General features: G+C 41.8%; 1 protein-coding gene across 5 annotated transcripts in view; it reads right to left on the bottom strand.

The window, feature by feature from the left end:
* Positions 1-19,067: 19,067 nt before the first annotated feature.
* faap100.L (FA core complex associated protein 100 L homeolog) overlaps positions 19,068-21,879 on the bottom strand; it is a 40,156-nt gene continuing 37,344 nt past the window's right edge. For all 5 annotated transcript variants that reach the window (XM_018234222.2, NM_001091039.1, XM_041575563.1 and 2 more), the window contains exon 10: positions 19,068-20,155. In XM_018234222.2, the coding sequence (XP_018089711.1) occupies positions 20,021-20,155 (135 nt within the window). In that variant the 3' untranslated portion in view covers positions 19,068-20,020. The remainder of the gene's footprint in view (positions 20,156-21,879) is intronic.

The raw sequence follows: 21,879 nt of genomic DNA, 5'->3' as shown, positions 1-21,879 counted from the left end.
TAGGAGTTAGGCAGATTATATACAGACTTAAAAGGTTACTTACTTATCAAAATCTCATATCATGGCTATAATGTTTAGGCACATGCCATAGCAGGCGTTTGCTCGGCGAAATGGCGGTCACTGAAGTTCTTGGCCTAAAGCATTTGACTGCTTTTAAGCCATTGCAACAAGCAAAAAATTGGTGTGGCATGGGTTTATGAATGTGCATGTAATTTAATGCTATGCCTTTCCTCAACCTGCTGGCATCCTTTACCATCTACTCTGTCAACCTTCCTAGCCCTAGACAGACCCTAATTGTTTAAAATTTTATTTAACTATGTAATCCTCTTACACACGAGATTGTAATAGCACTGAGAAAGGTTGTTTAAAACACTTGTATGATGACGTTATTACTAAGGCACCCACATGTTTTGTGTAGTTCATAAAATTAGGTGTCAGTGCAGGTCTGGACTGAAAGTCTAATAAGGCCCTGGCATTTCATGTACACAGAGGTCTAACCAGTCCCCCACAGGCCCTCTGGTATTTGCCCCCTCCCCCCAGCTATCTTGTTGCTAACATCCAGTTTACTCTCGCTACATTCTTAGACATACTTTGATGTGAATTACCCCTTTAATACATTTTCATCCTAGAAAATGAACGTAAAAGTTCAAGTTCAGTTTTCTTTTCTTAAATATGAAGTATATGTTCTTCTCTGTACGAGAGCATGCTGGTTGGGAAGGAAATCAAACCCTTAAAATGTTCCCCTTTCTTTACAGCCTCTCAAACAATCAGTAAAAGTACGTGCTGGTTATGTCAATACAAATCCAAACAATAACAGAGAAAATAACCAGCTGTAGCAGTATCACAGGTATGAAATAGTTTAACTTGTCACCCATGACTTAAAAGAATTCTTACTTATTTATTACCATTAACCTATATTCAGCTCCCTATTGCACAGGCCCTAGCCAACCCTTCCTTAGGGCAGAGATACTTTCTCTTCTAAAAGATGCTTATTGTAGGAAGTGGATGTTGCCAAGGTTTGTGTCAGCTAATAAAAGATTTATTAAGTCAAATTTACCTAGACCACATTTGGACCACAGCTTGTAAATAAATATTTAGAAGATTTAGAAGAAGAAGAAATGTATTGAAAACCAGGAAGTCCTGTGTCATCCAAAAGATTCTATCACTGGCCTGTCCACAATTCTGTCTCTCAAATTACATTAGCCTGCCCAGCACCCTACAGCCTCAAGCACAAACCAACCATCTGCTTCTTGTCAAAGGTCCTTCTAAACCTTGAAATACTCATCTACTTACCTCTAATCACACCCATATAATATAACGCCTCTGTGCAATACTATAAAGCATGCATGGAAAACAACTGAAGAAGAAGAATTTAGGCTTATAAACAAGTATTTTAATATTATGATCCAGATGTCTATAATATAAATGTGAGTATATACGGATTTAAATGCATCATTTTTATTCCTTGATACATTGACAATGGTTTTGTGAGCTTTTTGTGCATTTAATGTACTATAAGCCAATGCACAATCATATGTATAGTAGTAGATACATGACAAATATATGAGAAAGGGGGAGGGGATCTTGACTCGCTGCTTCTTTCAAAGACTTTAAACAGACCTACACAGAACATAAACTTTTTTTTGCCAGGCCCTCACTAAGTAACTAAGGCTTTTAGTTCTCAATTGCTTTTAAAGTAGGGCTATAAATTCAGACATGACAGTGCTGAAGAATACATTGACACTTTATAAATAAAAAATGACCATTCCAACAGGAACTCACTCAGATTACTGCCAATTATATCAACACAGTGCACATTCAGGATCCAATGGTTTGATCCAGTAATGCTGCTTTGTTTGTGCTTGATGGTGTACACAGATAGATGGATGGAAGCATTTGCATATCCCATGAAAGGAAATGACTCAATACAGTGAAATTTCATGTTTTGTTTTTACATCACCATTTAGAAAAGGACCCATGGGAAAAGTGAACACTACCGGGGAAGAATCTTTTCTACTGACAGCTGGATAAGAAAACACAAGGCAAGTCCTTTAAGTAGAAATAATGTGACACCCATATATATGCTCATTGCATACTTAAAGATTCTAAAGTAAAACAATGGAAATCACATATTATTTAAGAGCTTTACAGATCAGCATACTGTTTTCTTGGGGTGGCTTTATTCCATGTCAGTGTAATGCACAGAGAGCGGTAGCTGGACCTAGTGGCTGGATAGGATTATCAGAAGCACTAGTTTTTCAATAATTGATAAGCTGTCAGCGCATAGGGAAAGCTGCCTGTCAGCAACCAGTCCATTAGTTTAAATCTATACAGCTACAAACCAAGTGAAGAACTTAAGGAATATATGGATGCTACATTAACCCTCTTAACCATTATGCTTGATGCACCCCACCATTTATAAATATTATTGAAGAAGGGTTGTGTTTTTTGTATGATCCTTTACTCTGAGTATTCTGACCTGCAAACAAAATCAGATAATCGGCCTGCTGATTTATTTCTGTATCTAACCACAGCTCCAACATCACTAAATGGAATATTCAGCTGGTATAGCAAAAAGAAGATTTTGTGTACTCACCGTTAAAGGGATACTGTCATGGGAAAAAAATCTTTTCTCAAAATGAATCAGTTAATAGTGTTGCTCCAGCAGAATTCTGAACTGAAATCCATTTCTCAAAAGAGCAAACAGATTTTTTTATATTCAATTTTGAAATCTGACACGGGGCTAGACATATTGTCAATTTCCCAGCTGCCCCAAGTCATGTGCTCTGATATACTTCAATCACTCTTTACTGCAAGTTGGAGTGATATCACCCCCTCCCTCCCCCCCCAGAAGCCAAACAAAAGAACAATGGGAAGGTAACCAGATAACAGCTCCCTAACACAAGCACACAATAAGCTATACTCTCAAACGGTGAGGACGTGCTGTGAGTGTGCTCTGTGGAAGTGTGTATCCCCAGGCCCTTGTGGGTCTGGGGAGGATAGTTTTCATTTTTTGGAGTGATTCCCCCCTCCCCCCTTTCTTTAATTTCACCCGTGCTTATTTTTTGGACTTTTTGATTTTTTTTTTTTTTTCACTTAAAAAACCTTGGGAAGTCTGCTATCTTCCCTCAAGGTGAGAAAAAAAAACAGAGACACCCCATGGGAACATGCAGCGTTCCAGGCTGGGAAGTAGAAGGAGGTCTGCAGAGAGTAATGTAGCAGTACCTGGAGACCGGACAAAAAGGGCAGCAAAAGGGAAAGCTCTGAAAGTTGCTTTGGACGAAAGTGGTCTCTCAGCTGGAGAGACTGAAACTGGTGCTGGCAGCCATCCAGAGAAGGATCCGAATGCAGGAGCTGCTGTGGGAAGCCATAGCAATTCTGCAGAGGAGACGAATGCGGAAATGACAGAAGTCTCGGGGAAAGCACCGCGAGAGTTTGAGTCATCTGGCAGAATGGAGGAAGCAGCCAGCACAATTGCACACAGAGTGGCAGAGAGCGACCCTGCAAGAGCCAAGGTCTCGTCTGATCTCAGAAACATCAATTACAGACACCAGACAGGGGGTGAGTGAATCTGCAAAGAATGTGACTGCAGCTGCAGGAGCTGCAGCTTGTGAGAGGGGGGAAGGGAGCTCAGAGACTTATGTTAATGAGAGGCAGACTATGGACACTGATCTGAGGTCTGCTTCATTAAAAGAAAAAGGGGGAAATATAAGTGGAACTTTTGTGGCAAGTTCTAATTTGGATAACTCTGGACATGCAGGGAAGGACAATGAAAGTACTGGGGGAAGTAATGTAATAGAAAATGACAAGATCATGAGTGCTTTAAATGAACTTAAATGTTTAGAAACAAAGCAGAATGTACTGACAAAAGGGATTGATGTACTAATTAAGGATTTACGACTGCTTAAAGGAGCCAAAAGGACTAAAGCAATAAGGGAACTGACTTATTTAAATAAGGAAATGGAGGATGTGGAAGTTCAGATTAAAACTGTTCTGGACATTATTGAACCATGGAAGGAACTTTATGCAAATAAAAAACGTTTTGAAGAAATGAAACAAGGGGGTGGGGATGTGGCCGCAGAAAGACTTTTTAAAATATCAGAATTATTGAAAGAAAATGCTAACGAAAATGTTTCTCCCCCTAAACAAAAAAAATCTTCTGATGATAACGATTTACCATTAATTGTTTTTGATGATCCAATTGAACAGGTTGTTACTGATCCTATGCCAGAAATGAATGTTGATATGCAACCTAATAATATGCCTAATGTTCAGTCTGAAAATGTTGAAAGAAATGCAGATGGTGGAGAAAATAATGCAAATGTTTCTGTGAAACCCAAGGAAGTAGGCAATGTGTGGGGTCAGAAAAAACTGTTTGGGAATGTGCAGACTGGTGGGGAGGAGGAGGAGGAGGATGATTATGGTAAACGTAAAAATGCTGTTAAAATTAAGTGGACAGGAGAGAGGGAAGATTTTCCTAGCAGAAGATTTGTAGGTAAGAATTTGGTGAAGCAGTTACTTGGTTTCTCAGAGGAGGATGTTTATGCTATGATAAGTGTTACAGACATGGAGTTTGATTTGAGCTTTAAATTGTCACAGGGACTAGAGGAGTTTTGGCGGAAATACAATTTGACAAAGAATGCTAAGGAATGGGGACAATTTAGAGTTATCCCTATTTCCAAGCCGGAGTATAAAAATGTTACTATTCTGATGAAAAATGAGACTGTGCACCAGGAGGATGTTTTGATCTGGTTAAAGAGACAATGTACTGTTGTATCCCCTCTAGTCAAGATCTATGATGAGGAAGGTTTCTGGGTAGGTGGCTACAAAGTACAGGTAAAATTAAATTCTGAAGGTTATACACAAAGGCATTTACCTACATCCTTTTTCATTGGGAAAGACAGGGGAGTTTGCTTCTATGTGGGACAACCTAAACTCTGTTTTAAATGTGGGGCTAGAACACATTTGGCTAGTAAATGCAGTGTTAAAAAATGTGCCTTTTGTGGAGAAACAGGACATCTTAGTAAAGAATGTGAGCAACAAATCAAATGCAATCTTTGTTTAAAAACCGGCCATGCTTACAGAAACTGCCCAGAAGCCTGGAGGAATGTAAAAAAATCATGTCCTAACATAGAACAATTAAAAGAAAATATGGTAGAAACTGTCCCGGAAAAACAAATACAAGTGTGTAAACAAGCAGAAACTGCAGCACAGAGTAACGTTATCCCAACCCCTAGTGAACAACAGAAAGGGGGAGAATGGAAAGAGGTGAGAAGGGAAAATAAAAAAAAGGGGAGAGGTGAGGAGGGAAACCAGAGCACGGAAAGTTGTGAAAAAAATTGTAATCGGCAAAATGACAATCGAGAGCCAAAACAGGTACGAGGTTCTGGGAAAAAAATCATGGGGGGAAGAGGTTGAAGAGTTGGAAAAAATGGAGGAGGAGGAGGAGAGAGAAAAAAGAAAAAATCAAGTACAGGACACGAGCAGGAAAAAAAGTAAAAAAGATCAGGAAGAGGTGTCCCAAGAACTTGAATGGGAGTCCCTAGATGAAGAGGAGATGATGGAGGTAAATCTAGGCCCCAGGGTACAGGTCAAGAGAGTTGGAGATGAGAGTAATGCCCCTAAAAAAAAGAACAATAATGGATTTATCAATTGATTTTTTTACCATAAATACGAACAGTATCAAAAATAAGAAAACGCGTTTTGTTGCATATGAATATCTTAAAGATATAGATGCAGATATCATCTTTTTACAAGAGACAAGACTCTCATCTCTAAATGATATAAAAGAGGCAAAGAGAGAATGGAGGGAAGGCCTATCCTTCTGGTCCCTGGGCACAGAACCAGCAGGGGGGGTAGGCATTCTATTTAAATGCAACAGGCATGTAATTGTTAAAAAAAATAATTGATGTTTCAATGGGCAGATGTCTAATATTAGATATTTCATTTGAAAATAAATTGATTAGACTTATCAATGTGTATGGGCCACATACAATTTATGAAAGAAGATCATTATTCAAAGAAATCAAGCCATTCCTTTTCACATCCATCCCAATAATATTCGCAGGAGACTTTAATCAAGTCTTAGGAGAAAAGGATAGAACTGGCAAAATTAATAAATATGAAAGTTTATTTTTTAGAAACTTGATCTCTGATGCAGGTATGGAAGATGTGGCTACTTGCAATGGGAGGGAAGGCCTCCATACATACAGATGCGGTCAGAGAAGCAGTAGGATAGACTTTATATTTGTTAAAAAAGGTGGAGTTCATTCTAACTTTAGAGAGATAGGAGTTGAATTCTCTGACCATGTGGGTTTGTACTTTCATTATGGTGCAGTGGGGGGTTTGGAGTTTGGAAAGGGTCTTTGGAGACTTGGAAAAGAGATACTAGAGGAGGAGGAGACGAAAGTTGCTTTTAAGGAATTTTTGGAATTACAAAAAACCAGAATAGATTTTTTTGATTCTGTTGTGGATTGGTGGGACTCGGGTAAGGATTCTTTCCGTACCTTTTTCGCTTCTACCTCTTTTAAAAAAGGGAGGGCCAGAGAAAAAGAGAGTCAATCTTTGAGAAGGAAACTTGAAATTTGTATTTCGAAAGGGGAGGGGGGAGAAAAAGTAAACCAGCTTAAGTATTTGTTGAGACAGCATCAGTATGACCGGTTTAAGTCCCTGGTTCTGGAGAGGGACTATGGGAAATCTTGTTCCCCGGACCCTTTTCAGAATTGTAAGGAGACTGTTAAGAGGAAACTGGTCGAAGGTCTTTATGACCCCCAGGGTAAGTTAGAAAATTCTAGGGAGGGTATCTTGGAGGTTGTGGAGACTTACTATGCTGAACTCTACAGAGAACAAGCTTTGGATGGAAAAAAGATTCAAGCTTTCCTAGAGGCGACCCCAGTCACTGACACTGCTAATTTGGACCTATCCCCTTTGGTATCAGAGATCACAGAGGAAGAAGTAAGACAGGCAATTGATAAACAACAGAAAAAGAAGGTCCCTGGACCAGATGGGTTCACCATGGACTTTTAAGGAAGATCTGGTTCCAGTGTTGGCCCAAGTCTTTAATGCATGCCTGTCAGAAAAACATCAGTCTCCATCTATGCAGTCTTCTTCTCTGATTCTGATATCAAAGGGGAAGGATTCGAGGCACATTGGGAATTGGAGGCCGATTGCCCTTCTTAATTGTGATAGGAAGATTCTGGCAAAAATACTTTCACAGAGGTTGGGTGCGGTGGCAGGTCCTCTCTTATCTGCATCTCAATTCTACTCAATAGAAGGTAGAAGTATTTTTGGGGCTATTCTTTCACTAAGGGAAGCACTGGAGAGATGTAAAGCTTGGAAGTGGGGTAGATACTTTCTGTCTTTAGACCAAGCTAAAGCCTTCGATAAAGTTAATCATGAATATCTATGGGCGGTTTTGCACAGATACGGTATTCCGGAAAAATTCATAAACTGGATTAAAGTTCTGTATAAAAAGGCAAAAAGCTTTCCATTGATTAATGGTTGGAAAGGCGAGGACTTTTCGGTGAAGGCTGGTGTGAGACAGGGGTGCCCTTTGAGCCCACTCCTGTATGTTTTCTCTTTGGATCCTTTCTTGAGGAGACTGCAGGAGTGTGGGCTTGGGGGTGTTCCGTTTCCATTGGGCCAATCCTTTAAGTCCCTCGCCTACGCGGATGATATAACTCTAGTAATATCAAAACCTGAGGAGGAGGGAAAGGTTTTGGAGTGTATCAGAAGCTACTCTGAGGCCTCAGGGTCTCAGATCAATCATGAAAAATCAGAAGCTTTTTGGAGTTTAGACGGGGAACCAAGTTTTAGACTTGAGAAATTCCCAGTAGCCTCAGATCTAGTTAAAATCTTAGGGATCAAATTTGGGAAGGGAGATCTTGATAAGGTAAATTGGGAAGAAAAACTGAAAACTGGTCTGGCAAAAGTTCAGCGTTGGAAAGCTTGGAAGCTGACCTATAGAGAAAGGATTGACATTATTAAGACTTTCTTGATTCCGCTCTTCCTTTTCGTCTCTTATGTCTTCTTGTTGCCAGAATCTTTCTATGCTCGGATCCAGAGCCTCTTCTTCCAAATGCTTTGGGGAAGTAGGCTCAACCCAGTAAAAAGAGGGATTACTTTCCTGCAGAAGAAAAAGGGAAGGTTGGACATGCCGTGTCCTGTGGTTTTCTTCTGCACCATCATGCAGTTTAACTTTGGAGGGGTGGTGCAGGGGAAAGAGTCTCTGTGGGAAGTCAGTGTAAGAGATTGGGCATCACCTTTCATCAAAGATTGGCTACTCGGTGGTAGAGTGAAAGAGGTAAGGATAAGAGGAGGCCTTGTTCCCACTTATCTGCGACAAGCGGTTAAAACAGTAAAAAAATGGAACATCAGTTCTGATGAATTAAGATCATTGCATAGAAAATTGCTCTATTGGAAAGTTATAGACTTACATTTTGCATCTCCAATAGGAGTAAAAGATTGCCCGGAAGAGACTTTGGCAGAAAGCATTAAGTTTCTTACACATAAAAGAATGCCAAGGAAATTTTGGGACACTGCATGGCTGTCGTTACAGGGCAAGATGTATGTGAGAGGCAATTTAAAATACCTCAATGTGGTAGACAGAGAGTGTCCATGGGGATGTAAAGTGGATGAATCTCAAGAGCATTTTCTTGTAGATTGTCCAGTTTCTAGCTCATTAAGAGAAAAAGTGGCAAGACGTATTAACCTAAATCTAATAAAAGATTTAGATTTTGCAGAATTTTCTTACGGAGTGGTCAAAGGTAATAGAACTGGTGGAAGAAACAAAAACACTTTGTACATCATTATTGCAGTATTGCGATATCACCTGTGGCACATGAGGTGCAGAATGACTACAAGTCAGATTGAAATGTCAGTAGAAGTGGTAACAGAGGCAATCGGTAGAGATGTCACTTTTATTAAGTCAAAAGAATTTGAAATTTCAGAGACACATAAAGAAATGTGGGAAGGACTTTGTTTTTCTTGCTGAAATGTAATATGAAAAATGTAATATGTGACTGATTGTAACTTTTTTCTAGTTTGATTTATTGTAAATCTGAATATTTTTAAATAAAATTCCCTAACACAAGATAGAAGCTGCCTGGTAGATCTAAGAACAACACTCAATAGTAAAAACCCATGTCCCAATGAGACACATTCAGTTACATTGAGAAGGAAAAACAGCAGCCTGCCAGAAAGCATTTCTCTCCTAAAGTGCAGGCACAAGTCACATGACCAGGGGCAGCTGGGAAATTGACAAAATTGGATCCCTTTTTAATCTCTCTCTCTCTTCAGTCGCTTGAAGGAAGAGGCATCCGGTACTGGGAGAGCTGTGTTTTTGGAAAGACGAGATACTGGAGTTTGTGCCAGCATGGCTTTATGCGTAATAGATCTTGCCAGACTAACTTAATTTCTTTTTACGAGAATGTAAGTAGAGACCTCGATTCTGGGATGGCAGTGGATGTGATTTACTTAGACTTTGCTAAAGCATTTGATACAGTGCCACACAAAAGGTTACTGGTTAAATTAAGGAATGTTGGCCTGGAACATAGTATTTGTACCTGGATAGAGAACTGGCTAAAAGATAGACTACAAAGAGTGGTGGTAAATGGAACATTTTCTAATTGGACCAGTGTTGTTAGTGGAGTACCGCAGGGCTCTGTACTAGGTCCCTTGCTTTTTAGACTAGAAGAAAAGAACTTTCATTTGAAGCAACGTAGAGGGTTCTTCACAGTCAGGACAGTGAGGTTGTGGAATGCACTGCCGGGTGATGTTGTGATGGCTGATTCAGTTAATGCCTTTAAGAATGGCTTGGATGATTTTTTCGACAGACATAATATCAAAGGCTATTGTGATACTAAACTCTATAGTTAGTATAGGTATGGGTATATAGAATTTTAATTAAAAGTAGGGAGGGGTGTGTGTATGGATGCTGGGTTTTCATTTGGAGGGGTTGAACTTGATGGACTTTGTCTTTTTTCAACCCAATTTAACTATGTAACTATGTAACTATGGAGCATCCACTGAGGGAGGTAGAGCCCATTTTTCTTTGGTGTCGGTAGTAAAAGGATAAAGCTTCTGGAATCTGTGGTTGGATTGAAAACGCCTTTCTGGTTTATCCCACTCCTGTTGTTTTGGTGTGACATTTGAAGAGTACCTGAGAGGAATCAGATGAGGCTTCCGGTTCCTGAAGGTCTCTAGAACAGAAGTAATTAGAGAATCCACTGAATCAGATGAGGGTCTAGAGGACCACTCCTCCTTCTGATCCGAGTTGGAAACAGCTCGCGCGGTCACAATCATCAGCAAAAAAAAAAAAAAAACCAGTGGAGGTAAAGAATCCCTTCTGGATGGTGAACCGCTCTCTTCATCCAATGGAGAGGGAGCTCTGCACTTTTTGGGCCCTTCCCTTTGGGTTATCAAGGCGGGACAAAAGTTTGTCTAAGGATTGAGCCAATTTAGGAATCCCAGTGGCCAACTGAGATGCCCATTCTGGGGGGAAGGGGGGCCCCTGCATGGAGGGGTGACCTTCTGTTGGGAGGAGGGTTCCCCCCCGAAAGTCCTGGTCCCCTAGAGGAGGAGTAGGTTCAGATGGTTCTGGTTCACATTCAGTGGGTTTACATCTAATGCATAAACGATGTGCCCTGAAGGCAGATGTTTTCGACATTTCGCACAAGCAAGAAATTTTTAGAGGGGCTGCAGGTGCTGCCCTGGAAAAAGGGTGTTGCTCTGTCCCTCAGACATGTCTGATATGTTGCTTGGAAAAGAATGAAAGCAATGGTTATGTCGGCCGTGGTTATGTCGGAACGCGAGAGTTAGCCACCCAAGACAATATGGTGTCTTGTGTGAAAAAACACAGCGCAAAGTACCAGAGGCACGTGCCACACGTCATCCCCTCCTGCCCACTAATGGTCTGTAGAGGGGAGTTGAGAAGGAGACAAGGCTGGTGCTGCAGCCTAAGGGTCCGGGTGCACCTCTATTACTTGCGCATGTTGTGTACTCCCTGTACTAGTATATAGCCAGGCAAGTGTTTACCCGGAAGCGCTATTTAGTCCTCCTGAGATTGCGCAAAGTACCGGAATGCAGCCATAAGTGTTACACCAGAACAGCAGACTTACTGAGAATGGCCGGAATGACCAGTGGGAAGAAGTTACTTACCTCTGGCACGGCTCACTATGTCCCGTTCCCCGGTCAGCTCTCTTTATTTACCTGAAATAAAGAATCCCTTGTAAGCTGATTTGGTGTCTGCAGGTCACTCCAAAAAACCACAGAAGGCAGATCCCACGGTGGAGGAAGTCAAATGAGACCTCTACACAGTGTAGAGGGCCAGAACATCCTCTATTGTCAGTCTAGCTGAGCCATAAAACATCTTGTAAAAAACAATAAAACAGGCAATATGTCCTATCCTCCTGAGGACACAACTAAAACTGAGGAGGAGCCAGTTTTTCCCTAAGTTGTGTCCTGCCTCCTAGTGGTACAAGCTATACCCCACTGTCCCTGTGTCCCCCAAGCAGACCTGGAGAAAACCCTTTTACATCACTTTTACATCACAGGTTGTTTCAGCCCATTTCAGAAAATTTTGTGGAAACAGTGATAAAATTACAAAAGTATAATATAAAGGCATTACTGATTGAAAGCAATCCATGCAGCAGCTAGCTGGCTGATTCTACCATGAACGGCTAGGAAAGAAAAAGTCTACATTCAAGGAAAAAAGCATACTGAGCCACAAAGCCCAAGAAAATATCCCATCTTAAGCTTCTTACATACCCAGCTTTTTTCCCATAAACCACACTTCCAAGCCAGAACTGCACACCAACAAAACTGGAGGAAAGAATAATGGGGATAATATTACATGATCAGATGCCACCCCTGTTTTTAAGATAGGAAAAATTAGTTAAAGAAGGAAAAGGCATTATCACTGGGGGGGGGGGGTGGTGCCAAATGTTAGGCACTACCCTCGGGCCCAGTGAAAACTGCAGTCGTCCTGGGTACTTTTGTAAGGGCACCACATCACCATCTTATTTTTTATCTGCAGCTCTGGGCCAGTTGCATATGTGCAGTAAAGCAGTGAAATGCAGGCTTTTTGCTTCTACAGTATAAATTTGTCTTTATATGCTAATATGCATCAAAATAGAATGCAAAGAAGATCCAGAAAGGAGATGAAGATATGGTGCTCCTACAGTAATACCCCAGGCCGGCGCAGTTTTTAGCAAACAGGAGCACCAGCATTGGGTCTCAGGAAAGCGATTATAATCAGTGGTGGGTTGGGGGTTCTAACATTTTAGCAATCACTGTGGGCTGGTAAAATTTTGGCACCCACCATATGATTATACCTTTCCTTTTCCCTTAAAGGATGATACACAACCTACAGTAGAAGAACACAGTAGATAATAATAAGAAGCACATGGCTGTTGAGAAACAGCCCTGTCACAATTGCAGCCCAGGCCTCAACAAGCCATCATTGATTGTGAAGTTGTCCATTTAATTGCCTGTCTGCATTCACTTACCCCATACCATAAGCTACTAAAACTATTCATCCCTTTGCTGCAATGGCAAGCAAAAAGTGAACTGCGGCATGGTTATGTTTATTTTATTCCCCTTCATATTTAAACTTTGTGGTGCTTTGATAAAAGCCCCCTAGTGTGTCAGCTACTCACAACAGCTGCACATCAAATTAATTAATTAACTAAGGTGTCAGATACTGTAAATTATGTATAAGAAACTCTAGTATAATAAACTATGCATCACTTTTGATCTGGGTTTCCTTGAGTAGTCACAAAGAAGCAAAGCAAAAAAGCAAATTGCACAAAGTCAGAGGGTGTGTGAGAAGAGGTCAAACGACCTGCAGCAATGGGGGCGATTAGAGGATAGTTCCTCAGGAGTGCTGTAAGGGGGCATGTATGGTTTGCACAATGAGTCGAGTAGGATGCACTAGACCAGTGCTGTCCAACTAGCGGTCTGTGCCCCCTCTTGTTTGGCATTGAAGTCTGGCTGCTGTAACTGCTTTCTTACCTTTGTATAAGCTTTAAGAGGTAACAGAACTGAGATCAACTGCCCCCTGCATTACTCACATCTCAAATTTAGGCTGTTAGACCTTGCATTGTTCACTTCTGTAAGACAGCGCCTAGTACACACCTCACACTCAGACTGTACGCACTCGCATTGTTCACCAATTGACACCTCATACAGACTGTAGGAGCAGCACTGGCACTGTAGTATCATTGTATGTAGTACAGTATGTACTGTTCATCATAGAGAGAGATCCTGATCAGTTACTTACTCGGTCCAGATAGGTTTCCTTGTCTCTTGCCCTGCTTTACCCTACCTGTGTGTGTCATACTCTGCCTAGCCTACTCAGCCTGTGTGTGCCATTCTCTACCTGCCCTGCTTGTGGGTGGTGAACATAATGGGGGTTTGTTAGCAATTGTAAATAGTTTTCATGGGTCCCGAAGGTGTTTTAATTATGTGCTGGGGGTAAAATCTTTAGGTCTTGTGATAACATGGGTCTGACTTAAAATGGGTGGCGTTTTTTAAAAAAGGGAGTGGTCAACTCTGGCTTCCATTATTGGCCGTCCACCACACACAACAGAAAAATTCCGGCCCTCTGTGCCACAGAAGCACTGCACTACACCTTTCGGCTAGGCTGAAGACAGAAATGTAGAAAAGAAATAAGGTAAAGGCAATCACACCTTTATCCTCTTTGTATACATTACTTATTCCCATGTACTCATGTCATCTCTAAGAGACACTCGCTTGGACACGGTAATTTCAGAGCAGGTCATAAATGGTCTCTATAAAATACAGTACCTTTTAAAAAAATGGAAGGAACACAGTATGCACAAAAAATGCTAAATATTTTTTAACAGAAAAACATCATCTGATTCTAACAATACAGAATCAAAGCATTTTACAGGTATAATTATAGCCTACATCTATATTCATAGCACTTGTCTTTGAAGATTTGGCAGTTGCAGTAATATTAATTGGGCCTACTTGTTTAGGGTGGACTGCCATGATCCACCCCAAAACTACTAATATATTTACACACACTATTAAATGGAAAGTTAACTTACCGTAATTTCTATTTCCAAGTCACTGTCATGGCAGCATTCACCAACACTGGTTATCCCCTCCCCTTTTGGTCATTGGACAGGAACCATACTCCTCTACAAAAGCCTCCTCCCTCCACTGTCTTAGTAACCAGCATCTGAAGGGTGGGCAGTTGGTGAATGCTGCCATGACAGTGACTTGGAAATAGAAAGCCACAGCCCTGGTTGAGTGAGCTTTAAGGTCTCTGGGAATCTCCCTGCCAGCTAACTGGTAAGCGGTCATGATGCAATTAATTATCCATCGACTAATCGAAGACTTAGAGGGAGCTTGACCCCTCCTTGGGCCTCTTGAAATCAGAAAAAGTCTGTCTGACTTGCGCCAATTCTTTGTTCGCTCAAGGTAGTGAGAGATTGCTCGTACTAAATCTAGTGTATGCCATTGCTCTTCACGTTTCGATTTTGGCTCGGGATAAAAAGAGGGCAAGACAACCTCCAGATCCATGTGAAATTACTTTCGGAAGGTATCCAAACGAAGGTCTCATCACCACTTTGTCTTAAAGATTACTGTATCTGGTTCCTTTGCTGAGAGGGCATGGATCTCCTTTACCCTACATGCTGATGTGACTGCCATTAGAAATAGCACATTTAAGGTTGCATGCCAATCTGAAGTTTTTTCTATTGGTTCAAATGGTGAACCCATCAGAACTCTTAGCACCACTGGCAACTCCCAAGGAGGGACACGCGGCTTGACATATGGACGAATCCTCCTCAATGCTGCAACAAATCTTACAAACAGAGAATCTTCTGCCCAGGCTTTACCATTTAAAGCTGATAAGGCTGAAATCTGGCCTCTTAATGTACTGTTACTTAGGCCTTTCTCGTATCCAGAAAAAAGGAACTCCACTACGTGGCATGGTTTCAGATCTGTAGGCTCAAAACTCCTGGTCTGAGCAAACTGTACAAATCGACCCCAAACTAAAGAAGGGTCAATAGGTCTCCTCTGACCCCCTTCTCATACAACCTCTGCCTCTCAATTTCCACACCGTCATGGATAGGTGCGCCACATCTTCGCAGAATATGGGACCCTGTGACAACAGGTCCTGTCTGATTGGAAGTCTCCAAGGCTTCTCTATCGCCAGCTGATGCAACAACGGGAACCAAGGCCTCCTGGGCCAATGGGGAATTACTGCTATCACTATGGCACCCTCCTGATCTATCTTCCTCAAAACTCTCCAGATCATGGGAAATGGAGAAAAGACATAGGATAACATCTTGCTCCAATCCTGCAACAGAGCATCCACTGCTGCGGCTGAAGGGCAGGCTCTTCTGGAAAAGAACCTCCGACACTTCTGGTTCAGATGTGTTGCCATCAAATCAACCTCTGGTCTCCCAAATCTCTGAGTTATTTGGTGGAAGACTGCCGAGTTGAGACTCCACTCTCCTGGAGCTAGGACATTGCGGCTTAGATAATCTGCCTGCAAATTCTGGACCCCTGGCACATGAAAGGCTACTAGCCCTGCCAGATTTTGTTCTGCCCAAGACATAATTGGGACCAACTCTCTCATTAGGCTGGGACTTCTGGTTCCCCCTTGCTTGTGAATGTAAGCCACTGACGGGGCATTGTCGGAGCGTATCTTCACCCACTTGTGAGATATTTCTTCTGATAGAGCTCCTAGAGCTTGGCCTATGGCCCTTAACTCCAGAATATTTGAAGAGAGGGCACGCAGATCCCAGCTTCCTTGAACTGATTTGCCAGGCATGACTGCTCCCCAACCTGACTCTGAGGCGTCCGTTGTGATCGTAACCCACTGGGGCTCGGACAAAGGCATGTCTCTGGTAAGATTTTGTTGCTCCATCCACCACCTTAAACTTAAATCGGACTTCCTCCAATAAGTAAAGATTTCGCTTTAGACTTAGAGGATCTAGGGAACCTGACTTGATCAGAAACTGCTGCAGAGGCCTGAGATTTTTTCTTGGATCTGCTCCACCTTTTCTTGAAGAAGACTTACTCGGTCTCTGTCAGTCTCTATTTGAGCCCCCAAGAATACCAAACAAGGCAACTCTTCTGCCAATTTATGACCCAACCGAAGTCTTGCAATGTTTGTATTGCTTTGTCTCTGTTCCTTGCAGCTTCATCTTGTGACTCCGCTACCAACAGAATGTTGTCTAGGTAATGGTATGCTGATATCCCAGCCTCGCTTAAGGCTGCTATATCGGTTAGTAACACCTTCTAAAACGTTCTCGGCGACGCTGATGGGCCGAAGGGAAGACAAGTGAACTGAACATGTTGGTCTCCTACCATAAACCGAAGGAACTTCCTGTGCGGTTTGTAAATTGGTATGTGAAAATAGGCATCTTTTAGGTCTAGCTTTATCAGACCCTGGACGAATCGTCATAGTGATTGAGGCTAAGGACTCCATCTTGAACTTCCGACATTAAATGAACCGATTCAGAGTCCTCAAATCCAGGACTGGCCTGAAGGCCCCTGATGCTTTACTCACTAAAAACAGCTTTGAGTAGAACCACAAGCGTTGCTGGGAGACTGGTACCATCTCCACTGCTTCGGATATCTTGAGCTGTTTAACATAATCCTGAATAATCTCTTCTGCCCCTAAAACCTTCGGGGTTGTCGAACAACAAAAAACATTGTGTCTTGAATCCTGCAAAACTCCAGTCGATACCCCTCCTGGATTATTTTCAAGACCCATACATCTTGGATTTTCGAGACCCAGATCTGTTGAAAAAGGGCTAAACTCGCCCCCCCTCTGCCATATCTCATTGTAATTTACTGGAACCTGTGAGGAAGGCCGAAGTCATTTTATTGGACTGCCGTCCATCTCCACGAGAGGTTCTCCAATTCTGCTGTTTGCCATAGCCTCTACCTGGTCTAGAATATCTTCGATCCCGAAGGTATTCCCAGCCGGGGATGATGGTCTGGACCTCTCGTCGCTTGAATGTTCTTTCCTGGGGAAGAAATACACCTTTCCCCCCGATGCTTTTTTAATAATTGAATCTAATCTCGCTCCAAACAACATCTCCCCTTCGAAGGCCATCTGACAGAAGTTTGACTTAGATGCCGAATCTGCTAACCATGGTTTCAGCCACAGGGCCCGTCTTGAGTTTTACCAAATCCAACGAGGCATCTGCCATAAACTCCACATCCAGTCTTAACTCTGAGAGCATCTCTTTTAAATTTGCCCTTCTCATATTGGTCGAGATGGCCTCATCTAGGCTGTCCAGTCACACCTTCATTGCCCTCGAGGTAGAGGTTATTGCCACCGCTGGTCTACAAGCTGCTCGAGCTGAAACATAAGATTTCTTAAAATTAAACTAATCTTTTCTCCATAGGATCTTTTAATGCAGCTGCATCGTCCACTGGCAACGTAGTTTTCTTTGCCAACCTCATTACCGCTGCATCTACCTTGGTGCGGATTATCCCATAACTTTGAAAAAGCATTTTCAATTAGATATTTCTTTGAAAATCTCTCTTGTGTCACCACTCTTTTCTGTGTATTTTTCCATTCCGAGTGTATTAAGTCTTTTATCGACTCGTGTACCGGAAATGTCGGTGCTTTCTTCTTAAGAGACGGAAAAAAACTATCCGCTGAGGAACCCTTTGGGGTTTCCACTGTTAATGTCAAAGCCTTCCTTACTGCTTTAATTAAAATTGTCCATTGCTGTGACATCTAGAGTAGTTTCTTCCTCTGAAACAAATTCTCCCTCCTCAGTCATACTTTCCTCCGGATCATACAACTGTTGTTTTGAAACTTCGGATAATGACTCATAGAGCGATTCTCTGATTCTTTTAGACTTTCTGATAGCTACAGAAGTTGATGCTGAGGCTTCCTGTACTCCCTGTACAACAGCCTGTTTAATTAGCGACACCAATGCATCCAGCTGAGGCATCCCCGCGACTTGTTGTCCCCCAGGAGATTGTCCCTCTGCTGACTTCTTGGATCCAGAAGCATCCTTTTGAGTGTCACTGGAGGCAGCGAGACTGGCAAAGGCAAATATATAGCATCAGCCATTTACACCCATATGTCTCTCTTTTTCTTTTTTTTATATATTTTGCTTACCCAGAGCCTTTGGATTGCGCTCCTTTCCCAGAGCTAGCTGCTTCCATATTCCATAAGTGATGGCAACTGTCACATGCAAAGAACGCTAGCGTTCAATTGTAGGCGCCTGAGAATGACGTAATGACGCTCGCGTCAATTCGCTGCTCATTCCGCCTCTAACACGCTTCCAGATCTGTGCATCACCTCCAGTCCTTGAAACAAGCGCCATGGAAAAATATGCTAAGCGGTTTCCCACTGCATAATATGTGCCCAGCCTCCAATCCTCCCCTCTTGCTTCCATGCTTAACAGGGTATGGACACCGGTGACCCACCTTGCCACTTAGAGGCTCCTCCCCCACGGCAACCCCCCGCAGGGAGCACAAGGGGAGGCATTGAAGAGGGGGGAAAAGAGAGAGAGAAACCCCCCCTTTCAGAACACTGCCTGGGTAAGCACTCTAAACCATCCATATGACCGAAGGACAGGAAAAAAAAAAAAGAGTGGAGGTGGGGAGGGAGGAGGCTTTTGTAGAGGAGTTTTGGTTCCTGTCCAATGACCAAAAGAGGAGGGGATAACCCCTCTTGGTGAAGTGGTGCCATGGTGACTTGGCAAATACAACTAACTATAAGCAAAACTTAAGCCAAAAAGCAATTACATATTGTTAGAATCATAGTTTCACAGTTTAAACTTGGCAATGCTGACAAATGCAGCATCTCCTATAATGGTTATGTAAACTGTTAAAATTGTTATATGGGATTTTAAACAGCTTTAGTATAACTAAGATGATACCATATCAGATAACTTCCTGCTTGGTCTGAGTTTCTGCCCCCTCTCTGATCAGCCACACTCTCAAGGACTTGCCAAACTTCTAAATTTATGCATGTATTTTATTCCTATAGAACAAACATCTATGCACACTCAAACCAATACATTAACTAAACAAATGACACCAAAGCACAACCAGAGTCTAGACCTTTGCCCAATCCATTATTTATTTGCAGTTATAGCAGACTGACTGGACATGATAGACAGGGAGTAACGAATAATACAATGCTGTGCTTAATACATATCTACGAATGCAAAGGAACATTTACTCAAGTATCTTTCATTGTAAAGTGTTTGAAATTTTTCATGTTTCATAGTTTGTGTAGCCTTCTCTGCCCTCCCATTCTGAACACAAATAATGCAACTCAGCTATTTAATTGATGGTTCACAAAGAATTGTCTGTAACCTGCGCAACCTTTTCAGCCAATTCCTTTCATCTCTTTATTCCTGCATGTCAATGGACATCTCCTACCTCATCACAGCACTACCTAGAAATGTATTTGCTTAACAGAGGGACAGATGCAGCAGTTTGTGGGAGCTGCTGGAGAAGTCTTTTTAACACAGTGTGCAGATGTGTGTCAGGCAGTTCTGGGATGAGTTAAGAAATGGTTGTGAACATATGAGGATACTTAATTGAAGGGATAAATATTGACAGCAGTAGGAGTCTGGAAAGTTATAGTAAAAGCAGAGGACCACAGTCGGGTTCATTCCAGCTGGAATTTGCGAGGGTCGGCATCCCCTGCCCCTGATCACAGCCAAGGAGGGAAGGATTCGGTAAGCACTACATGACCAGGAGTGGTGGTGTTAGCATTTGGAGGAGCTGAATGGGAAATCTGTGACACTAGCCACAATTAATCTTGTACTGCTGTGAGTTAAGAACAGTATTAATCTGGATGTTCACCATTGTGCTTTCATCCAAATTTTGGTGCACTACAACTCCCAGTATTCATACGGGCAAACTTTGACCATCAAATTAACCATCACTTAAAATACATTAAGTGTTGCTTTACTACAGGATATAGACATAAGTATGACTCTGGAATGCCCCTATTGTTTTCTGGAAAGTCTGATTTAAAATGCTGTGGAAGAAATAGTCAAAGCAAGAGTAGGCCAGGATCCCGAAGCTCCTTGTACAGGTTCAGAAGTCTCTTTTTGGTTGATGATTCTAAACTTAGATCCTTCCTTACACACAGACTGTCCCGCAATGATTTCAGTTCTTTCAACAAAGACTGCACAGGAGAAAAAAAGTCAGCTTAATATAAAATGCAAGCATGTTACATCCTACCTGCTGCAAGCATAGAATGAATGGTAGATGAGTAATTTCTAGAACAGAGACACTTAGGGCTATGGCACATCTGGCGTGCTCAAAAACTGTGGTAACCAAAAGATATTTACATAGTAAGTTTGGTTGAAAAAAAGACACTAAAAGGCCTAACTGCTAATTGATCCAGAGGAAGGCAACAAAACCCATTTGAAACCTCTCCAATTTACCTCAGAGGGGGAAAAATTCCTTCCTGGCACCAAGATGGCAATTGGGCCAGTGCCTGGATCAACTTAATCTATGAGTGATCTTTCATAACCATGTATTCCATCACTTGCTAAAAAGCCATGCAACCCCTTCTTAAAGCTTCTTATCTAACATATCAGCCTGTACCCAAGGAGAGAATTCCACATCTTCACAGCTCTTCCCCTTCCGAATATTTCGACGGAACCTCCTTTTTTGTAATCGGACTGGGTGCCCTTTTACCAGCCTAATTGCTGCTGCAAGCATGCTGAACCCTAGTTTTGTGTCATCTGCAAACACAAATACATTACCCCATGGTCATTAATGAACAAGGTAAAAATAATGGGCTCAATATAGAGCAATGAGTGATCTCACTAAGAACCTTACTCCAAGTAGAGAAAGAACCATTAACTACCACCCTCTGTAAACAATCCCGTTTCCTATCCATGTGCCAATTACTTGATTAAGCCCAACTTAGTTTAGAAAGCAGTCATTTGTGGGTCACTGTTTCAAAGGCTTTGGTAAAATCCAAACAGATCACTTCAGCTGCTCCCCCTGTCCAGCATATTACTTAAATCATCACAAAAAGAAATCAAATTTGTCTGACATGTCCTAATTTGAATGTGATCCCTTAACAAGCCTTCAAATAATTTTCCCTTTGTAAACACTGAAATTACTTCAGCTTTCCTCCAATCCATGGGTACCATACGAGGTGAAAGCAAGTCAGAGAAAATCAGAAATAGAAGTCTGTCTAAAACTGAACTAAGCTCTCTTAGAACCAGAGGGTGTATTCCTTCTGGACCTGGTACATTAATTTTTAGTAAAGCTTTAGGAACCATATCCTGAGTCAGCCACTGATTAGATTGAGCTGAGCCAACAGTGCAGCTACGAGGTGAGTCTGGGAACTCTGACTCCTCTATTGTATACACTGAAGAAAAGAACTAATTTAGCACATTTGCCTTTTCTGTATCTGTTAAAAACAAACATACGGGTACCATTATTTAAAGGAGCAACACTCATCTTTTTACTATTAATATACGTAAACTTTTTGGGGTTAGTTTTAGCCTCTGCTGCAATGTGCACCCCATTTCCAATCTTTCCCTTCTGGATTGCTGTTTTACAACACTTTTTATATATTAATTAAATGCAGCTTCTGTCCCCACTGACTTGTACTTTTTAAATGCCTTTCACTTAATTTCTATTAACTTCTTTACTTCTATATTAAAGGGCACCAATCATAACTACACGTATTTACTAAGTAAAGACACTATGTGAAAGTTCGAGAAATTGAATTTTTAAAACAGAATTGTTTGTATAATGTAAATCATCAGCTCGCTATACCTTCTGCAAAATCTCCCCTATCTCCACTGCAGTTCTAGCGGAGACAGGCATTTTGGATTTCACTGGCTCCTCCTACCTATATCTTCACAGCCAACTGCAGCTCTGAAA

Source organism: Xenopus laevis, chromosome 9_10L (assembly GCF_017654675.1).
Source record: "Xenopus laevis strain J_2021 chromosome 9_10L, Xenopus_laevis_v10.1, whole genome shotgun sequence".
NCBI lineage: Eukaryota > Metazoa > Chordata > Amphibia > Anura > Pipidae > Xenopus > Xenopus laevis.
This window is presented reverse-complemented; position numbering and strand designations above follow the sequence as displayed.